This window comes from Typopeltis vanoorti, chromosome 13 (assembly GCF_054136105.1).
Source record: "Typopeltis vanoorti isolate ZY-2024b chromosome 13, IOZ_Tvanoo_1.0, whole genome shotgun sequence".
Taxonomy (NCBI): Eukaryota; Metazoa; Arthropoda; class Arachnida; order Uropygi; family Thelyphonidae; genus Typopeltis; species Typopeltis vanoorti.
In genome coordinates, this window is record NC_143561.1 from 105,313,591 (window position 1) to 105,337,472 (window position 23,882).

The following is a 23,882-nucleotide window of genomic DNA, read 5'->3' on the forward strand; positions in this document are numbered from 1 at the left end:
TTATTAACAACTAATATGTAGAATAGGGGTTCTTAAGGGTCAAAGCTGTATAACTGAGAGGAGACCTCCACATAGCCTTTAAAGGAATGCAGAGAACTGACCAGGGCTTCTGACCTAATGTCCAATCCTCACCTTCTCTTGGTGCACCCTGTTGTGTATCTACTTTGATACTGAACGAACGAGGATGGGCTGGCAATTTGGGATTTAGCCGACCAAATTGTATTCTTATTGGTTAAACCAAAATAAAAAATGATGGTACAACATGACAAAATTTCATGCCGGCTGGGGCGTCGCCCGGTTAAACAAGGCCCCCGTTGTTTTCGCCAGGTAACCAGGGCGAACAGCGAAAAGTCAGCTACTGGAACAAATCTGAAAACAAACCCCAACTCAACATCATCAGAGTTAAAGATCGGTACTATCAACGTAAGAAGTCTGAATGGCAAAGAAATGGAGCTAGCTGAGGAATTAGATAAGTACCAGATCGACATAATAGGGGTGACTGAAACAAAAAAGATAAAAACTGGTGAGATCTTTCTGAGCAATAAATACAAAATGTTATATTCAGGCAATGACAATCAAGGAAAAGAAGGAGTAGCCATAGTATTCAACACAAAATACGAGGCTAATCTTCTTGAATGGCAGTCAGTCTCAAGTAGAATAATGTGGGCAAATATGAGAATGGGGAACTGGACAATGAGACTTATTTGTGCCTATGGTCCCACAGAAGGTTATACTAAGGTAGACGTGGAAGAATTTTTTGAGGCTTTAGAAAAAGCAACTGACACAATGAAAAAGGAAAAGTTGGTCCTTGTTGGGGATCTAAATAGCAGAGTAGGAAATGATTGTGAGACATACAAAAATATTTTGGTAAAATTTGGAGAAAAGAGCAAAGCTAATAATAATGGCAAATATCTGTTGGATTTCTGCTCAGGACATGGACTGGTTATTACTAACACCATGTTCCAACATAAAAATGTGCACAAATTCACATGGAGAGAAGAGGCTAGGAATAAGAAAAGTCTCATTGACTATGTTATTGTTGATAGTGATGTTTTCTCCCTGGTGCAGGACACCAGAGTGTACAGAGGATTTGAAATTGGAAGAGATCACTATTTAGTCTTGAGCAGGATAAAATTGAATTTCATATTGAAAAGAATGACATGTAAGAAAGTTTTAAAGCGAATAAAAGTTGAGCAGCTCTCAGATGTGAACTGTAGATTAAAATACACAAAGATTATTGAAGAAAAAATGAAAGAGTTTGAGATCAGGAACCAAACCTTGGAGATTCAGTGGCAAGCCTTAAAGAAAACCCTGATTGATTCAGCCAGAGGCATGTGGTGAGGTTGTATGCAAGGATAAAAAAATCAGAACTCCCTGGTGGACACAGGAAGTTAAAGCGGCAGTGAAGGAAAAGAAGAAAGCATATCACAAGTTCTTGGCAAATAAGTCAGCTTTTACTCTTACAGAATACAGAGACAAATGTAAGAAAGCTAAACAGTGTGTAAAACTAGCTAAACAAAAGTCATGGGAGGACTTTGGTAAGAATATAGAAAATAAATATCAAGAAGGTGGCAAAATATTCTGGAGGTTGTTGAAGAAGCTTAGGAATGGAGGAAAGAGTGCTGTAAAAGGAGTTAGAGATGATAAAGGTGACATGAAAACAGGAGAAAAAGATATCCTTGAAGTATGGAGTAATTACTTTGAAAAACTGCTAAATGAAACAAGCAGTGATGACAGCACAGTGATAAAAAAAAACACTGACCAGCCATGCAGTCAGGAATACATATCCATACTTGAAGTAGAAAAAGCCATCAAAGGCTTGAAATGTGGAAAGGCAGCAGGAGTAGATGATATTCGACCAGAAATGCTGAAGTATGGTGGTATAAGAGTCTTACAGTGGCTGCACTGCATAGTTCAGAAAGCCTGGACAGAGGGATGAATTCCCGATGATTGGAGTAGAGCTCTCATAGTACCCATATATAAAAAGGGAAATAAAACTGAATGTGAGAATTACAGAGGTATTTTCCTACTGTGTGTTCCTGGCAAGATCTATGCAAGTATACTTGAGAAAAGGTTGAGAAGAATTGTGGAAGTAAAGCTTGGTGAAGAACAAGCTGGATTCAGGCCAAATAGAGGCTGTCAGGATCAGATCTTCACTTTACGACAAATAGTCGAGAAAGCATGGGAATATAACAAAGATCTGTATTTAAGTTTTGTCGATTTGGAAAAGGCATATGACAAGGTGCCAAAAGAGAAGCTATTCAATACGCTGCAGTTATATGGTGTCAAATGGGGCATTATATCAAGCAATACTTAGTCTTTATTTGAGTTGTAAATCAGCAGTTAGAATTGAAGGAAGTACAGGAAGATGGTTTAATGTTAAATCTGGTGTGAGACAAGGATGTACATTATCCCCTCTGTTATTCATTATCTATATGGATCACATTATGAAGGAAAGTGGTATTAAACCTGATATCAAAATTGGAGATGTTAATGTCAGCTCTTTGCTTTATGCGGATGATGTTATACTTCTAAATAAATCCGCTACAAGTCTGCAAGATTCTCTGACTAAATTGAATAGCTGTTGTAATAGATATGGTATGAAGGTCAGCAATAAAAAGACAAAGACAATGAAAATAGGCAGAATCATTGAAAATGTCAACTGTGTTGTGAAGGAAGAACCTGTGGAACAAGTAAAACATTTCAGCTACTTAGGCATGATTTTTACTGAAGATGGTAAATTAAATATAGAAATAGACAACAGAATCAGCAAAGCTGGTATGGTCAATTGAATAAATTCATATGGAATAAGAGAGAAATTAGTTGGAACACTAAATTAGCTGTATACAAGACAGTGTTCAAACCAGTTTTAACTTATGGATCTGAGAGCGGGTCAGAAGTAAAACACTTGACCAAAGACTAGAGTCCTGAGAAAGATTAGAGGCGTGAACAGATGGCATCAATGGCAATATCATATTAAAAATGAGGATATTAGGAAAGAACTTGACATTGTCAGCATCCTGGAATGTGTTATCAGAGCTGGTGTCAGCTGGTATGGTCACTTAGATAGAATGGGTGAGGAAAGATTGGCAAAACAAGTGTTCTCTGCCAGGTAGGCAGGAAAACGACCCAGAGGAAGACCAAGATATAGGTGGATTGATACGGTACAAAGTGCCTTAGACGATAGAAATATAAGATCTGATAATGTTGGAGTCTTGACAAGTAACAGACTGATTTGGAGGAAAAGTGTAGATAGGAAGTTAGTAATGATATAATATTTTCATGTAGTACTGTCATATCCTGTACACCCCTTGAGGCTACATGGCAGGAATTTGATGATGATGATGATGACATGTAGAATACTGGAAATTATACCAAGAAATTTAGTAAACACATAGAGAAGAAAAGCTTGATATTTAAATTTCATTTCCTCATATTCAGAGTACAAAATCATAATTTTGTTTTTTTTAAAGATAGTCTTAAATATCAGATATTAATAAACAGCAAATTGAAACTGCAGTTTATTATATAGGCAATACTCTGATTTTAATTTAATGATTTTTATTTTATTTTATTTTTTTCAGAAAAGAGATGGTAATAAATCAAACTCAGGAAATAGATGATGAACTTCAATTTTCAGAACTGGTACTCAGTCGGAAACCCAAATGTACAGATTTATTTGCTCACAGGTAAAATCATCAGGATTAAGTCACTTTATTTTTATCTTTAATTCACTTTATTTTGATCAATCAAAATTTTTGCTTCATTATTTGTCTTTTTTTTTTTTTCACCTTCAGGAAATGGTTGCTACAGATTTTAATGAAACGAGACACATCTGATATTTCAATAAAAATAATAGAACACGAGTTTCATGTTTGTAGCAAGGCTGCAGACCGTTACCCTAATAATTATTATGCTTGGAGTCATCGAATTTGGGTAGTGAAAGAAATGGCCAGGAGCTCAACAAAAGTATGTGTTGAAATTTCCATTTCATTATATTATTCATATTATTTTATAGTTATGTTCACTGCCACAATAGTGGAAAATGTGAACTTCAGGGGTAGTCAAAAATTTCTGTGTAGCTTATTGAACCAACTTTAACCACAATGTATAATTTTTTTTGTTTTCTTCTCCACCATATACTTTCTTTTGGAATTTTATGTTATTCTGTTAAGAGTATGAAAAATGTGTAATACCTGTTAGGTTTTGTGGTTTTGTTTGGTGTAAAATTATTAATGGGTACTTTAGTTTTGTAAAAAAAATATATTAGTAGTGTACTTCTTTTAAGAGGAAGAACATTGTCCTAGTTTATCTTGTAAAATAAAATACCTACATTCTCTATGTAGATTGTTTTAATTAGTCAAAGTTGTGTAATGTGACAATCAACCTTAGTTTGCATCCAAACTGAAAGGATGGCATTTACAAATAGAAGAGGGATAAAAATTTATTATTATTATCTGAAACTTCCAGGGAGTCCAAAGACTCATCAAGGGAGAGTGTGCCAACAGCATCAAATGAATGACCCCTTCCAACTACTAACCGTGCACAAACGTACTTTACTTTTTGCGAGCCATTAGCTCTACCAATCGACCAACCTTTGCTGGCATTTATAAATGGCATTAATAAAGTTCTTCTCCCAGTAATATGGAAGACAAATAACAAGGCTTGGCTCACTGGTTCCCTTTTCGAAGATTGGTTTATGCATCACTTTGTTCCTGAAGTGGAACTGTATTGCGAGAAAACACAAGTTCCATTTAGTTTTCCAACAAGGTTTGGGAGAAGAATTTTATCACAAAGTGTGACTCTACTATCACATTTCTGACTGGAGACCTGAGTTACTTGGAAAAAAAAAAACCCTCCATGTTTAGTCTCTAGAACAAGATTTTCAGATTATAAAAATGAAACTAATGTACCTAAAGCAGTGACAACCAGGACCTTTTTTTTGTTATGGATGGAAGTCACATAACAAAAAAGGTTCTGGTTGTCATTGCCTTAGGTTGAAAATGGCACTAAAAGATGCACTACCACCAGCATTTTCAGGCTGAAAACTTTTTACCTGATGTGACTACCAGGAACTTGTAGGGAAATTAACCTTGCTCTCTCTCCCTACCCCTCCATTATTTATAACCTCATCCTTTCAGTTTAACTACATTTGCAAACAGTCTCCATATAAATTATCAGTTTTATGTGTAATACTAATTTATTTAATCTGTGATCATGTTTCTGGGCCAGAGCTGCATTTGAATACATCTCATAGTGATGCAATAATGACTGTTAGAAGAAATGAAACAAATACAGGTAGTTCTCACTTTACGAATTTTTATTTTAAATTGTGCATGGCGAAGGTGATTAGGGATGTGTACGGAGAATTACACAGTATGTAATGGCATAATGATCAGAATAATACATCGAGCCTTGGCGGCTCAAATGTATTATTCGTAGTTTTCTTCAATTACACCTGATTTTTTATTTTGTTTTCTTTTTAAAGGAATTAATAAAGATACTCTCCCAGTAATATGGAAGACAAATAACAAGGTTTGGCTCACTGGTTCCCTTTTCGAAGATTGGTTTATGCATCACTTTATTCCTGAAGTGAAACTGTATTGGGAAAAAAAAAACAAATTCCATTTAAAGTGCTTCAATAATTGACAATGCACCTAGCCATCCCTCATCAGTAGCTTACATTTGCCCTAATGTAAAAATAGTTCTTTACCTCCAAATGCAACTTTACAATCATTGGATCAGGGAGTGATTACAACGTTTAAAGTGCGTTATCTCAAAGAGACTTTTGAATTGTTAATAGAAGCAACTGATAAAGATGGAAACTTTTCTGTCAAAGAGTTTTGGAAGAGATTCAACATTTTAGATGCAATTCGGGTAACACAAAGCACCTGGCATAAAGTTTCCGAAAAAATTATGAAAGGAGTATGGCATAAACTTTGTCCTAAGTTTAATGAATCATTTCGAAGGCTTTGAAGACCCAACAAAGATTGAATTCTGAAACTCAAGCGATCTTAGGTATGGCTAACCAGTTGCAAATGGAAATTTCAGAAGGTGATGTAATGAGCTGCTTCAATCTCACACTATAGAACTCTCATCCAATGATCTCCTTGAATTAGAGAAACGAGAAAGAAAGAAACAAACAAGAAGAAAAAGACAAAGATAACGAATACGAAGCTCCAACTCTGTTTTTCACTTTAAAAGAAGCATTTCAATTTCTCGAAAAAGCTCAAGCAATCTTTGAATCACAAGATTCAGACTTTGAACTATTTAGTAAATTTTCCTGCGAAATGAATAATGGTTCTTCTTGCTATCGAGCTATTTTAAATGAAAAGAAGTGAAAATCAACGAAGCAGATGACACTTGAGGTCGTCTTTGGGGGGAGAGAATGCACCTCATCCTAATAATCCTACTATCTCAACGGCTGCCGATTCACCCGATGATATAGAAATGAGCTAAGCTTTTTCAAAGAATCTTTTTTAATTTAAAATTTTTCTTATGTTATTTTTTAAATATGTAGGCCAGTAAAGCCTTTTCTTATCATTTAATATTCATTTTATATATTCCTTCTTATGAATGTAACTCTCACTTATAGCATTATTTTTAAGGCAAATAAACTCCATAAATTAAAGATACCAAGAAATTATATACTTAGTTCAATCCTTTATCCAAGTGTAAGCAAACAAAGTTTGCGCCTGAAGTATTTTCAGGATTGGGGCAACTCATGGTAAAGGTAGTATGACTTCACATCACTTGCCTTAGTATCCCATAATGCAAAGCACATCTCCTTTCGGACATGTATAATGCTATGCATTAAGGGAAGGGTCACTACCCAGACTGGTTTCAACCTTTATTGAGGTCTCTTCAGTGGGAACCAGACCCAGAGGTATCTTTAATTTTTGTATTTTTATATCTTTAGTTTTATAACCAAGTGAACAAACTCCCACTTTGTGAATTCCTGATTTTCGAACAGTCGCCAGGAACCAATTAATTCCTAAAGGCGGGAACTACCTGTAACTATTAATAATTACTTAGACAGAGAAATACAAACTTAATACTTTACTCAAAATAAAATTTTTGACCAAGTTTTTTGGACATTTTCAGTGCATACTATAACTGTAATGGTTATAGTTAAAGAGGGCAAAATAATTCCCTTGCAAAAGGAAGATTCTAAAACTGCAGTGGCAAATTATAGACCAATCAGTATTTCAAGAGCGGTGCTAAAAGTACTGGAAAAATTGGCAAGAATGAGTGGATAAGAATATGATACTTTATGAGGGCAACGTAGCTTTGTGAAGGGTCTGTCATGCCTTAGTAATTTACTAACTTTTTGTAGAGTGACAGCTGAGTTGGATAAAGGAAATAGCTTCGCAATGATTCTGCTGGAGTTTTCTAGACATTTGACTGAATACACTGAACTATGTTATGCAAATTAGAATAAATGGGGATAGATATGATATTAGTTGTGTAGGTAAAGGATGGCTTCTGGACAGATATCAAAAAGTGGTATATGGAGGAACAGAATTCATGCTAAAGCTGGTGACTGGTGTTGTGTCTCAAGGTTCAGTGCTAGGACCAGTACTGTTTAATATGTACATAAGTGATATAGGAAATAACCTGAAAAGAAATATTCAGTTATTCACTATGATACAAAATTAGGTAGAATATTAGTGAATCAAAGTGATGTGGAGAGTGCTTACAGAATGATTTAAATAGGCTGTCAGTATGGGGAAAAGGATAATCGGTATCAGTTTAATGTAGAGTTATGCATTTTGGGATAAATAGATTACAAGTGCATACCACATTGATGGAACTGTACTAAGAAATAGATGAAACTTGGGATTTAGGGGTGGTGGTAGACCGAGTTAATGTTTAGAGTAAATATTGCTAAGGTAACTCATAAGATTACTTGGCTATTGAAGAGTACACTAACAAGTAGAGATAAGGAGTTGTTATTCTTCTTTATAAGGCCTTGGTACATCCACATCTGGATTACTGTGCTCAGGTCTGGTCTCCTAGATTTCTTGAGGATGAGGACATGGTGAAGAGGATTCAGAGGCAAGCAACGAAGATGGTGAGTGGTCTGTGGAACATTCCTTATGAGGATAGATTGAGGATGTGAGGGTTGCAGAAGTTGAGTGATAATAAGCAAAAAAGAGGGGATATGATTGAAACATTTAAGTTACTTAAAGAGTTTTGTAGGATTGATACAGGAGAAATGCTTCAGCACTTGGCACTAAAGATGCCAGAACAAGGTCATCCATGGAAGTTGAATAAAGGTATGGTTAGTAGGGATGTGAGGACTAGATTTTTTACTTTCAGAGTTATGAATGAATAGAATGGATTCCAGAGTCATTTGTTAGTACTTTGTCTGTTAATGGGTTCAAGGAAAGGTATGACAGATTGTCTGGATAGTTTGGATCTCCTTCAATGTCTTCAGACTCCATGGAGGTGCTCATATAATAATAATCAAATAAAACAGAATAATTAAAAACAACAACATGTATGTTACTAGCATAAGAAGAGATCAATTTGTAATACCATTACAATCCAAAGTGAAAATCATTTGAATATTGAATATAAAAGAAATGTAGCTATTTACATAGGTGAGAGGTAGTTAGTAGGAAAATTTCCCAGAACTGATTGAGAACCATGCTCATTTAAGTTAGCTGGTGAATCAGATTAGAGCTTAACACCTTTCTTTATACAATCTTTGTAAAAAAAAGTTTTTTTCCAGCAGACTCTGTAACCTAATTTGTCACATTCCACTTTCACATAATCCTGACAATCTAAGTACGTGCACAGATCTTCCTATTATATGAAACATTATATATATTAAGCACTGGGACATGGAAAAACTTGGTCTTTCGGAGGCTTTGGCAAGTTTACAATATTTGGAAGCTTGGACAATTTCAGTCTGATAAACTTGATGACCAGACTGAAACTATAATAATATTCTCTTGCAGAGATAAAGAGCTGAAAGACTTTGTTTTTTGAGATTATAGTTATAGCCATTGGAGCAAAATTTTGGTTAATTATTATTACGACCACCAGAGACCTCTTGGGAGTTAGGGAATCACTGGGGGGGGTGTCACATCACTCACAGCACATCATACCTTCTCTTGAATTAATTCATTCGCACTATCTGCACTCCCCACCTCAAAGGCAAGCCATTCCAGTTACAGACTGCTCTACAGGAGAAAAAACTAACTCTCAACTCTTTCTTGACAGCATTCATTCTCAACTTCCATGGATGCTGTTGGAAGTGTTTTTTCACTTGGTTAGACTATAATAAATTTAGTTTAATCCTTTATCCAAGTGTAAGCAAACAAAGTTTACATCTGAAGTATCTTCAGGACTGGGGCAACTCGTGGCAAAGGTGGACTAAGTTCTCATCACCTTCCTTAGTATCCCATAATGCAAGGCACATCTCCTTGTGGACACCTTAGTATCACCACCTCAATAAAGGTCGAAACTGGTCTGGGTAGTGGCCCTTCCCTTAATGCATAGCATTATATGTCTGCAAGGATATGTGCTTTGCATTATGGGAGATGCTAAGACGAGTGATGAGAGCTTAGTCCACCTTTGCCACGAGTTGCCTCAGTTCTGAAGATATTTAAGATGCAAATTTTGTTTGCTTATACTTGGATAAAGGATTAAACTAAATTTATTATAGTCTAACCAAGTGGAAAAAAATTTCCAACATCTTTCAATAATCCAGAGTAATTTAATAATAAGGTGAGACACCTTTTAGCAACTCGTATAGGTAAATATGACTTTTCCATTACTTCCACCTTTGTATTCACCACCTCTAGGTCTGGCTCCCACTGACGAGACCTCAATAAAGGTTGAAACCGGTCTGGGTAGTGGCCTTTCCTTTAATGCATAGCATTGTACATGTCCGCACGGAGATGTGCTTTGCGTTATGGGAGATACTAAGACGAGTGATGAGAGCTTGGTCCACCTTTACCACGAGTTGCCTCAGTCCTGAAGATACTTCAGGCGCAAACTTTGTTTGCTTACACTTGGATAAAGGATTAAACTAAATTTATTATATTCCATGGATGCCTTCTCATCCTCCATAAAATGAAATATTCCACCTACTGATATCCTATGTCTGTTTCAGAAAATTGTTAGCCTCTCTCATATCACCCCTCTTTCTCCTGTTTGCTAGCACACAGATAGTTCAAATTCTCAATCTCTCCTCATAATCTACATTTCACAGTCCTGATATCTTTAATACTCACCTTTGTACCCTCTGCATTGTATTTACATTCACCTTCGAAGCCATCAGACAAGATCTCTGCACAGTAGTTCAGATAAGGCCATATCAAAACTTTGTAAGGAGGCAAAATTACTTGCCTTTGCATGTCATTGTTTCAGCACTGAAATTATCATCTTAGTAGAATTTGTAGTTCCTGCTATGTGGTCCCTGAACTTTTCCTAAAGGTTGAAACTGGTCTAGGTAGTGGCCCTTCCCTTAATGCATAGCATTATATATGTCTGCAAGGAGATGTGCTTTGCATTATGGGAGATACTAAGACAAAGAGTGATGAGAGCTTGGTCCACCTTTACCACGAATTGCCTCATTCCTGAAGATACTTCAGGCGCAAACTTTGTTTGCTTACACTTGGATAAAGGATTAAAATAAATTTATTATAGTCTAACCAAGTGGAAAAAAACTTAAGTTTTACATCAAAGTGCATAACTTGACATTTACTGACATTGAACTGATAGCCATTTTTACATGCACACAACTCCAGCTTATTTAAATCATTCTGCAAATTGCATGATCAGTTGCATTCCTGATTACCCTGCCTATCTTTACATTATCTAATAGCTGTATGTTTCTTGTTAATACCTTTGCATTGCTATTAATGTAATGATTGAATAACTGGATCAAGGATTGATCTCTGAGGTACATCACTGGTCACCTTAAATTTTACACACTTATGTCCCCCATACACATTTTGGTATGTCATTCAGCAATCCTCCTATCCAAACTAATAGTTTCTAATTCAATCCCATCTCTCCTATAACAACCTTCCATGGTGTATCCTGTCATAAGCTCAAGCAAAGTGCTAAAGCATCATGGTATCCATTCACTTTATCTAACTCAGGCATGAAATGATCTTCTCTTAGTAAACCCATGCTGTTCATTGTCAAGTATAAATTCTCTGTCAACCCTTGAACCAAATGCTTGAACCTACATTAGTTACTGCAATTTTTTTTTGTATACCTGTACCTGTCTAACCAAGTGGGAAAAAAATTTCCAACATTGTACAAATTCATCATATAACCTTTTCTAAATGGAATATCCATACACTTGGCAACTTCCCAAATCATCTCAACATGAACACAGCCACCATATTTAGTCAGAACAGTCAAGTTTTTTTACTGAAAACCCTCTCTGACACTATAATCAGGTCTAACACTCTTTACTTCAAGTCATTCACAATTTATTTAGCTGTTGAGAGACAACTGCTTAAGGAAGTTGTCTCTCAACAGCTAAATAAATAAGCCTTCATTCTTCTCCTGAGATTTCACTGCTACCTAATCAATGTTAAGATAGTCAATCATGATTAAAATGAGATTATCACTCATAATTAGTCACTAATTATGGGTAATGACATTAGCAGCCAATCCAATAGGTCTGTAACAACTCCACCTTATATTTGATCTTGTCAGAATCTACCTCACACCATATAGCTTCAGATTCACTGCTACATGAAAAAGGTTTACTAATATTTCAATTATGGCTTTCTGCCCTGACTGGAATCAAATCATCCAATATCATCAACATCACACTGCCTCCTATCTCCTATCATACTGTACCTTTTACTCCACAACAGTTAGTGTTTCTGAGCCAGGTCTCACTAATGCCAATAGTATTAGGCCACAACATATTAACTAAGGCAACAGACTCAACTCCTTTTGTTCATAATGTTCCTTGTATTTATATACAGATGTAATAAGTTACCTCCAGGCTTTTTTGTGTACTCTTCTCTGTAGTCTGCATGACCCAGTTGGACGACTTTCAAATTCCTGTTCATATGTAGTTTTTCACTTATACTGACATACTTGACGAATCTGGACTGAGCAAGCACACAGTCATCAGACGAAAACATCTGATCACTTTCATTATTAATAAAGTATATTTGCATCATTAATGTAGTTGCTCTTATGCATAGATTTTCACCATTCCTCCTATCATAATTGAGTTTCCTTGATTCTCCTTATTAGGTCTCATACTAATAATTAATTTCTCATGATTCCTGATATCAAATGCATTCAGGTGCAGGCCATCGGTCTTGTATAAATCAATTTTTCCTTTACTTGTAACCACGTCCAAAAACTCGGTCATTCTTTTTATACACATTATGCATCAAATCTTTTGCAGTTATAGCCCTTCTCGTTAATTCAGTGCTATCATATCTACGAGGGTGGTCTGAAAAGTTCTCAGCCTTGCCCATAGATGGCAACACTATCGGCAAGATTTTTTTTCCCCTAAGTTGGTACATCTGTCATAAGCATCCATGTGAAATTGTAAGTCATTCTATCAAGTAGTTTTTTATACAGCTGTCTGAAGCAAAATTGTTGTCTGTATCCCTTGAAATGGATAAAATTGAGTATCGTGCAGTTATAAAATTTTTTGTAAAAGAAGGTTTAATGCCCAAAGAAATTCATTCGAAGTTCATAAAAGTTTATAGGCACTCTTCTCTTTCGTTTTTGACAATTAAGGAATGGGCTGCCGAGTTACAACGTGGCCATGCCAGACTTGAAGATGATCCACGTGAAGGACTTCCCAAAAGTATAACAACACCAGAAATCATTGATCAAGTGCACGATATGGTATTGGATGACTGGTGAGTCAAAGTGCGTGAAATTGCTAAGACTACAGGGAGTCCTCGAGTTATGGCGGAGATCCGTTCGTACGGACCAACATAAGGCGATTTTCGATGCAAGTCGGAATTGCCATAGCCTAAGTTACTTTCCTAACCTAAAACATCCTAAAGTCATACATATATATCAAGAAACAGAACTAGGCCATAGGAAAATGAAAGGGAGAACATAATTACTGTATAGTACAGAAAAATGACAAAAATGAAATTGTACATTCTGTACAGGTGATTATAAAAAAACAAAAATGAAAACAATTCTTTACCTTTTATCCTGTGGTTGGCTTGCACACTGGAAGGGGCGTTGCAAGGAGGGAGAGACTGACTTAATCCTTTCACGTGTTCAAGGATGCAAACTTTATCCTTGATAATAGTCCGACTGTGGTACGACTTAAGTTCAACGTGCGGCTGATGTTCGTTGGCTTTTCTCCCTTTTTGCCCTTTTAATAATGTCTAATTTCACTTCTAACGTAATGGCTTTCCTTTTCTTCAACACACTGCCATTGGAAGAGTCTGCCTAACGTTTGGGAGCCATATTGAAGCGTAAAAAGTCACAAAAAAACACAAACACAAAAGTGAGAGAGTGGGTGTAAGTAAAGTACGCGGTATCCAAAGAGCGTATGCTGGGACCCAAGCGATGCCACCTCTCCCAAACAAACGGCACGTAACGGCGTATTCTTCCACCGCACTCACAAACAAGTTCGTCCGCGATGTTTGAATTTTAAGTCACGCTGCTTCAAGTCGAAATTTATTTTTAAAATTATTTATGGGATTACCGCCGTAAAGTCAAAATGACGCATGTTGAGGATGACGTAGGTCATGGACCCCCTGTATAGGCATTTCAAAAGAATGTATAGGATATATTTTGCATGAAGAATTGCAAATGAGAAAGCTTTGCACAAGACCAGCACCTTGCTTGCTCACAGCAGATCAGAAACGCACTCGCATGAAAATCTCTGAACAGTGCTTGGAGCATTTTAATAGGAATAAAATTACTTTTGTGCATTGATTTATTACTATGAATGAGACTTGGATTCACCATTGCACACCAGAATCCGAACAGCAGTCAAAACAGTGGACAGAAGCCATTTGTTCAGCGCCAAAGAAGATAAAGTCAGTTCAATCAGCAGACATGGTCATGGCATCGGTGTTTTGGAATGCTAAAGGCATTTTGTTTATTAATTATCTTGAAAAGGATAAAACAATAACCGGGGAATATTATTCCAATCTTTTAACCAGACTAGACAAAATAATTTGTGAGAAAAGACCTCGTTTACGGAAGGAAAAAAATCATCTTTTAGGACAATGCACCTGCCCACAAAGGTGTCTTTGTACATTTCAGTAGTACAAACTATCAAAGCAGTGTCACCTCACCTGTTCCAGCAAATTACAGTAATTGAAAATCAACAATTTTTCACCTCCTTGCTGCTAACATTCATTGGACTGTACAGCTGTTATAGGATTTCTGAAGCACTTTTATTGGGCTTACTAATGATTACCAAAATGTATGTAAACTCACATGCACACTCTTGCTTGCAAAAAAACAAGAGTATAATTACTCATATACTATGAATTCAGGCTAATTAAATTTTTTTAATGGATTTCTACCCACAAAAGGTAAAGCTATTGTATATTTTTAATGTTCTCATTAGCTAATCCAGTTCCTCTGCACTCTATCCATCCATCCATCCATTCATTGGACATCAACAGATGCCGTATGATCACTCATGCTTGATGTGCGACACCAGTCCTAGCCATGTGGTCCTATGGTCTGCTTTTCTAGAGGCTTCAACTCTGAAGATCCGTCACTTCAGACACACCCATCCATCTCACTGAAAATCTATTCCTTTCTCTTTTTCCAGGATGTGTCAATGTGTCCAAAGTATTTCAAATTTCTTATTATTATTCTTAAGGAGCCTTAAAGTTCTGCTGATCCTTTCTAGCACCCATCCATTTGTCCACCTTTCAGTATATATATATCTTAAGATATATATACTTAGTATACTTATATTTACTTATACTTAGTATATATTTCCTCTACACTAGAGATTAGTTTTTCAAGCCACTTTAGGCTCCCAATAAACAAGGTGGTAATCTCATATCAGGCACTGTTATCTTCCACTTGAGGACATTTACAAATATCAAAACTTTTCAAAGTTTGTGTTAATTTAATCTCAGATTTGTTGAGGTTAACTGCTTTACAGTGACATTCATACTCTACAGCCTGTTAGTTGGAGAGTGGGTACACTATCCACTTGACCAGCCATGCTGGCCATATTTTACAATTAGACCTCTCAGATTGATATCGATATACTTCCAATGTATATCAGTATGAAAAAAGAAAAGACATTTTATGAAATCATGTATTAAAGTATATGCTAAACAGGCATGTGAAGGAAATCATACTTCAATAAGTGAACTAGATAGGATTTCCTTTCCTCACAAATATATTAAATATATTGTTCTGAAGATCCAACAAAAAACAAAGATATATGGTATGAATGGAATACACGGAGTTTTCAAACTTTTCAAAGTTTGTGTTAATTTAATCTCAAATTTGTTATGAGGTTAACTGACCTGGTTGGCAAGGTAGATAGCATCTCTATTCTGCTGCTACTGCCTGGCTAGCAGTGGGTTTTGAATTTCACTGTGGCATCGGTGTTTGTGAATGTTTTTAGGTGGCTGATGGTCTTCATCATATGATGCAAGACTACCATCCTCCTTACTGAAAGTAGAGGCTAAAGTTGCTTGAAAAGTGTGTTGTTTTGCTTTCTTGAGTAGGATTCTGTAGTTATCTTACCTTAGCCCATTCACAGTATTAATTATTGTTATTATTTATATGGGTACTTTCTGGAATCAAAAGACTCATCAAGGGAGACCACCTCTTACAATCTATTCCACTCATTCACTACTCTCCAAGTAAAGAACCTAGCTTGCATACTCTTTACTAACCACACTGAAGGAATAATTAATTAAAAGGCTAAAGGTTTACATCTTCCATATGTCAGATTCTCATAAAAAAGCTTGCTATTAATAAAACTTTGGTAGTTACTTTGCTATTTTAAGCTGCTAATGCCTTTTATTCTTCATAGGGGTAGGCAAAGCATTTTATTCCTATCTAAGTTTTGGAGACTGAGGGTCAGTCTCCAAAACTAGCTGGCCCCAAGTATTAGTGATGTTAAATAGCATCTGGTGAAAGAGCATGCAGCAGACACATGCTGCCACCTCATGATCCCTAGCATATTATTGTCTGAAATTGTGTGGGCTCAATGGCAGCTTTTTTTGAATTTATGAAGTGAAAAACCCGAGTTTCCAGGAGAAAACATCTACTTGTCCATGCCAGAGATAAACTAAATCAGGAACTGGTCAGAGAAAGGCTTAGAAAAAAGTTCCTCTAATGCTGACTCGGATCAAACTTAGAACAGGCTTTCTTTGAGCAGTCTAGCACTCATTCAGATGTTGTTTCCACAGAGCTACACAGTCTTGACTGCTATTTTTGTGCTTCTTTTTGAAATCATTGATTAACAGTGTTTGCCTCCATAACATTTGAATGTGATGACATAAATCCAAATTCAGTTCATGACATGGCAATTTTAAGAGGATGAAAATCTGCAATTACAAAAAAAATGATAATCTTCTTCACCATATTTCCTCTGGGCACAGTGCCCAGAGGAAATATGGTATAACACAACAATGATAACATAAGTGAATAGATCATTGCATAAAATAGTATCAGAAAGATTCCCCTACAGGGCAAAAATTGAAATGAGAAGGGGTGCTTAAGGGTCAAAGCTGTATAACTGAGAGGAGACCTCCACATAGCCTTTAAAGGAATGCAGAGAACCGACCATGTCTTCTGACCTAATGTCCAATCCTCACCTTCTCGTGGTGCACCCTGTTGTGTATCTACTTTGATACTGAACGAACGAGGATGGGCTGGCAATTTGGGATTTAGCCGACCAAATTGTATTCTTATTGGTTAAACCAAAATAAAAAATGATGGTACAACATGACAAAATTTCATGCCGGCTGGGGCGTCGCCCGGTTAAACAAGGCCCCCGTTGTTTTCGCCAGGTAACCAGGGCGAACAGCGAAAAGTCAGCTACTGGAACAAATCTGAAAACAAACCCCAACTCAACATCATCAGAGTTAAAGATCGGTACTATCAACTTAAGAAGTCTGAATGGCAAAGAAATGGAGCTAGCCGAGGAATTAGATAAGTACCAGATCGACATAATAGGGGTGACTGAAACAAAAAAGATAAAAACTGGTGAGATCTTTCTGAGCAATAAATACAAAATGTTATATTCAGGCAATGACAATCAAGGAAAAGAAGGAGTAGCCATAGTATTCAACACAAAATACGAGGCTAATCTTCTTGAATGGCAGTCAGTCTCAAGTAGAGTAATGTGGGCAAATATGAGAATGGGGAACTGGACAATGAGACTTATTTGTGCCTATGGTCCCACAGAAGGTTATACTAAGGTAGACATGGAAGAATTTTTTGAGGCTTTAGAAAAAGCAACTGACACAATGAAAAAGGAAAAGTTGGTCCTTGTTGGGGATCTAAATAGCAGAGTAGGAAATGATTGTGAGACATACAAAAATATTTTGGTAAAATTTGGAGAAAAGAGCAAAGCTAATAATAATGGCAAATATCTGTTGGATTTCTGCTCAGGACATGGACTGGTTATTACTAACACCATGTTCCAACATAAAAATGTGCACAAATTCACATGGAGAGAAGAGGCTAGGAATAAGAAAAGTCTCATTGACTATGTTATTGTTGATAGTGATGTTTTCTCCCTGGTGCAGGACACCAGAGTGTACAGAGGATTTGAAATTGGAAGAGATCACTATTTAGTCTTGAGCAGGATAAAATTGAATTTCATATTGAAAAGAATGACATGTAAGAAAGTTTTAAAGCGAATAAAAGTTGAGCAGCTCTCAGATGTGAACTGTAGACTAAAATACAGAAATATTATTGAAGAAAAAATGAAAGAGTTTGAGAACAGGAATCAAATCTTGGAGATTAAGTGGCAAGCCTTGGAAAAAAAAGCCCTGATTGATTCAGCTAGAGAGGCATGTGGTGAAGTTGTCCGCAAGGATAGAAAAATTAGAACTCCATGGTGGACACGGGCGGTTAAAGAGGCAGTGAAGGAAAAGAAGAAAGCATATCAAATGTTCCTGGCAAATAAGTCAGCTTGTGCTCTTAGAGAATACAGAGACAAATGCAAGAATGCTAAACACTGTGTAAAACTAGCTAAACAAAAGTCATGGGAGGACTTTGACAAGAATATAGAAAATAAATATCAAGAAGATGGCAAAATATTCTGGAGGTTGTTGAAGAAGCTTAGGAATGGAGGAAAGAGTGCTATAAAAGGAGTTAGAGATGATAAAGGTGACATGAAAACGGGAGAGAAAGATATCCTTGAAGTATGGAGTAATTACTTTGAAAAACTGCTAAATGAAACAAGCAGTGATGACAGCACAGTGATAAAAAAACACTGACCAGCCATGCAGTCAGGAATACATATCCATACTTGAAGTAGAAAAAGTCATCAAAGGCTTGAAATGTGGAAAGGCAGCAGGAGTAGATGATATTCGACCAGAAATGCTGAAGTATGGTGGTATAAGAGTCTTACAGTGGCTGCACAGCATAATTCAGAAAGCCTGGACAGAGGGACGAATTCCCGATGATTTGAGTAGAGCTCTCATAGTACTCATATATAAAAAGGGAAATAAAACAATGTGAGAATTACAGAGGTATTTCCCTACTGAGTGTTCCTGGCAAGATCTATGCAAGTATACTTGAGAAACGGTTGAGAAGAATTGTGGAAGAAAAGCTTGCTGAAGAACAAGCTGGATTCAGGCCAATTAGAGGCTGTCAGGATCAGATCTTCACTTTACGACAAATAGTCGAGAAAGCATGGGAATATAACAAAGATCTGTATTTAAGTTTTGTCGATTTGGAAAATACATATGACAAGGTGCCAAGAGAGAAGCTATTCAATACGCTACAATTATATGGTGTCAATGGGGAATTATATCAAGCAATACTTAGTCTTTATTTGAGTTGTAAGTCAGCAGTTAGAATTGAAGGAAGTACAGGGAGATGGTTTAATGTTAAATCTGGTGTGAGGCAAGGATGTACATTATCCCCTCTGTTATTCATTATCTATATGGATCACATTATGAAGGAAAGTGGTATTAAACATGATATCAGAATTGGAGATGTTAATGTCAGCTCTTTGCTTTATGTGGATGATGTTATACTTCTAAATAAATCCGCTACAAGTCTGCAAGATTCTCTGACTAAATTGAATAACTGTTGTAATAGATATGGTATGAAGGTCAGCAATAAAAAGACAAAGACAATGAAAATAGGCAGAATCATTGAAAATGTCAATTGTGTTGTGAATTGAAAACCTGTGGAACAAGTAAAACATTTCAGCTACTTAGGCATGATTTTTACTGAAGATGGTAAATTAAATATAGAAATAGATAACACAATCAGCAAAGCTGGTATTGTGGGAAGTCAATTGAATAAATTCATATGGAATAAGAGAGAAATTAGTCGGAACACTAAATTAGCTGTATACAAGACAGTGTTCAAACCAGTTTTAACTTATGGATCTGAGAGTTGGGTCAGAAGTAAAACACTTGACCAAAGACTAGAGACCGCAGATATCAGAATCCTGAGAAAGATTAGAGGCGTGAACAGATGGCATCAATGGCAATATCATATTAAAAACGAGGATATTAGGAAAGAACTTGACATTGTCAGCATCCAGGAATGTGCTAGCAGAGCTAATCTCAGGTGGTATGGTCACTTAAACAGAATATGCGAAGAAAGATTAGCAAAACAAGTGTTCTCTGCCAGGTTGGCAGGAAAACGACCCAGAGGAAGACCAAGATATAGGTGGATTGATACGGTACAAAGTGCCTTAGATGATAGAAATATAAGATCTGATAATGTTGGAGTCTTGACAAGTAACAGACTGATTGGAGGAAAATTGTAGATAGGAAGTTAGTAATGATGTAACTTTTTTCATGTAGTACTATTATTCCTGTACACTCCTTGAGGGTACATGGCAGGAATTTGATGATGATGATGATGATTGTATGAAATATCTTTTATTACACAAATGCATTGAAGTGGTTGTCCACAGGGCATTTAACTACTACAATAAAAGTCAGATAAATCAGTATGGCTTGCAGCAAGTTTATGATTGCAACAAGAAAAATAATGAGAACACTGTTTCATTATTTTCATGTAGTGAGGACTTAAGACAGTAGCTGTTTGCAATAATTTGTATGAAATTACTACTGAAACATTCATTGCCTAGTAGCTAATGCTACTGATTACATTCCATTGGAAACAGTACTCGAGACTATGGTGATAGTGTTTCTACTTTTAATATGAGTGAACTGTAGATAAAATAGAAACATTTGCAAGGTGACCAACAATGTAGCAATGGAGGGAGGGTAGAAGTGACATTTGGTTTACCAGTTGAGATTGAGTTTGAAGATGAATTCCAGTTCTCCCTCCCCACATATTCCCATTAGAACATCTATTTACCTTAAGCTATTCTGTTCATTTGATTTTTTCTGTTTGCATTTTTTCATCCTTATACTACCATAGTATGTGGATTTTCTTACAGTTATTAAACTCATATCTTCTTTTTAGTTGAGTTTACTATATTTGCTTGAAGTGCATTCATTACAGGGTTGGAATGATGTTTTATCTTTGACTGGAAAGAACTAGGTTGATATCTTATTTTAAGACAGTGAGGAGCTTTTTCTTTTTTAAAGTCTTTTATTGCAAATAATTTAACAGATAATTGTTGATGAAAAATAATTAGTTTGTTACAAAACTACAGCTGATTCAAATTATGTTAATTGTTTACCTTTAATCCTGTTACTCTGGCTATGCTAGTATGACACTAGAGAAGTACTAGCTGTAAAGTTTTGCAATAAATTTTAATTCTTTTTCCTCAGTGCATTATTTATGCATTTGTTAATTTGCATTAAGTTATTTAGGAGGATGTTACATGGATGCACAAACTTAAAAACAAGAAGTATAAGGTCTTTTTACTTCAGGTAAGCCAGCATAATATCATATGCAGGTGGCAGGGTGTTTTGATCCAGTAACTAATTTTTATTCTCCCTCCAAAAAACAGAATACATACTTTGACAGACATAACAGATTAAGTAGATAGGATTGTCTGATTAGATGTCTGTGCAACTAAATGACTGTGATGGGCATTGATCCCAATGTGTTAAGAGAAATGAGAAATTTGCTTTGCTGCTAAAGATTATCTTAAAAAAAAAAACCATGTATGTAAATCATTGTATTGACAAAAGAGGCCAAGTTTTGTTTAATATAATTCTTGAATTTTATGCAGTAATATATATGTTTTTGCTGCTTTTCTTAACTATCTTTTTTTTCCCCCTCCTCAGTTGGTGCTTCAAGAACTTGAAAATACGCAACACTGGGTTGCTAAACATGTGTCTGACTACAGTGGCTTCCACTACAGACAGTTCCTTATTACACTTCATGCTCAGGTTCAAGCAGTAGCTCATTCTGACAGCAGTTCATCTCTGTATACAGTGCACAACCATGTATATGATGCTGCCATATTTTCCTGTGATGGTTCAAGAAGTGGGTTGCAGGATGGCTTTGTTGAAACATGGTCAGTTCTTCACAAAGAACTAATATTTACTTCAGAGCTCATTATGACATTTCCTGGTCATGAAGCCTTGTGGTGTCATCGTCGCTTTGTAATCTATGCAATGTGCCATCCTTCCTTCCACAAATGTCATCAGTTAGTGCCAATTCGTACTTCTTATGGAGACATTGAGGAAAGTAACAGGATTAAAAAATCAAAGCTTGAGAATCACTATAATGAAGCAGTTCAGAATGAGGAAAAGAAATTTGTTGAAGAATGCCTGAAATATCTTGGCACCAATCAGTGGCAATGCCATTTGCTTTCCAGGCACCTGCACTGGTTGGAGAAGGTGCTTTCCTGGCCACTTTTATTATCTAGGCCATTGGAGCAATTTCTGTCCAAACCAAACTGCTAGGGACTTTTGTGGTATAACATTCTATTACAGCAATAGTATACTATTTCCTTAAGGTATTCTGGTACATTATTCCTAAATGCCATTTGTTCAGAGATCTGATTCCAGAAATACACAGCAGGTATTAGTTTGTTGTTATATGGTGATGCAAGTTTTACAGTATGTTTTTTTTATGCTGTGTGAATACTGCCATCTTAAAATTTTTTTTTTCAGAAGAATGAAAAAAATCAACAAATACTGAGTGTTTTCGAAAGGTTTTTCAGCACAAATAGTTGAATTTAATGTTCTTGTGTTTTAGTATCTGTGCATTTATGCTTATTTTGTTGTTCACTGCTATCCACGAAATGCATTTTGCCTATAAAAAGTGTAATTTGGTTGTAAAGAATAGCAGAGCATAATACTTTTTACAAATGCAGATACACATGCTTCTGTGTGGTCAGTTGTCTAATCATATTGTATAGCTTCTTGTTTTGGCATCCTATAATATTACATTAATTTTACAAATGCAGATACACATGCTTCTGTGTGGTCAGTTGTCTAATTATATTGTATAGCTTCTTGTTTTGGCATCCTATAATATTACATTAATATTATGTTATATATGCATACTGGCTTCTTTTGGAAAAACTTTATATTAGTAAAATTTTTGAAAAAATAATAAAAAGCAAAAAAAAAATATTCTTGGCTAAAGAATTTTAAAATCACATTGCTTTTAGCCTTCTTTTACTGTGTATAAAAACAGTTTGCTGATCAATCTCAACAGAATAATGAGATATTGCCATAACTATATCAGTTTTCATGTGAAAGATGGAAAATTAAATATAATAAAGGCTTTATAGTATCTGATGACCACTCTTATAAATATATTGTATCAGTCATAGACAAGTGAAAAAAAAAAAAGATGTATAGTACTGAAAAATACAGTATAGATTGAATGATGTCTGCAAAAGATTGAACCAAATCCTGATAATCCTGTTGAAAGTTCAGAAAATCTGCATGGATTTTTAATCATTGCAGTGAAATTTGCTTATTTTCATGTCATCTTGATACTGTTTCCAGGAGATAATTACTGTTCAAATTTTAAGCAGATTGAAAATAATGATTATAGTTCCATTTAGTATATGCAAAACGCTTTGGAATATCTTTATTTAATTTGTGCCTTTAAGAAATCCATATAACTATGAATCTCAGTAAAAGAATGTTTTTATTGCCTCGGTCAATTATACCCATTATAGGATTAAAGGTTGATGTTTCCAATAGTTTCCAGTATGTATATAACATTTACAATAACCTCAGGAATGTCTTTTGTTTTAATGGAGCAGTATTGTATGTGCAACCTTGTAACTATCTTGGGCTAGAATACATGCAAATAACAGTAATGCCATTTGGTACATGATGTATATGTATACAAGAAAGCATTTAATAGCTATTTTAAACCATTTCTGTTTTTTAAAAAAATGCTGTCAATGTGATAAATTTTTATTTTTGCTGCTTAAATATAATTTAAGTTTTCTATTACTTATTTAAGGTTTGTTAGAAGTAAGTTCCCACATATAGAATTAGTATAGGCATACATCTGCAACACATCCAAGAAATTTCCATTATGTTTGTTTATTTTTTTACTATCACTAAAGATTTCATCTACCGAACTTCCATATTTTACGACTGTTGTGTATATTACTTTGAAACAAATTAAAAGATTATTAAGTTTTTCATGTTTTATTAAAGTCATTTCTGTTTTAATTTTCATATCACTTGCAGAGTCAGTTATAGCTGTTGTATATCTTTCCTTTCACATATAATTATACAGTATAATAGTAATGTAAATTTTATGAGCAGTGTTAAATGATTGCAAAATTTTGCCTTTTGATTGGAAAGATAGGTGCAAATCCTATATAG

At 35.5% G+C, this 23,882-nt stretch overlaps 1 protein-coding gene across 1 annotated transcript in view; it reads left to right on the forward strand.

Moving 5' to 3' along the window:
- The window catches only part of temp (protein prenyltransferase alpha subunit repeat-containing protein tempura), a 74,222-nt gene extending 50,568 nt beyond the window's left edge, over positions 1-23,654 (forward strand). The window contains exons 5-7 of the mRNA XM_090402584.1: positions 3,585-3,689; positions 3,798-3,969; positions 21,363-23,654. Of these exons, the coding sequence (XP_090258710.1) occupies positions 3,585-3,689; positions 3,798-3,969; positions 21,363-21,986 (901 nt within the window). The 3' untranslated portion in view covers positions 21,987-23,654. The remainder of the gene's footprint in view (positions 1-3,584; positions 3,690-3,797; positions 3,970-21,362) is intronic.
- Positions 23,655-23,882: the final 228 nt, after the last annotated feature.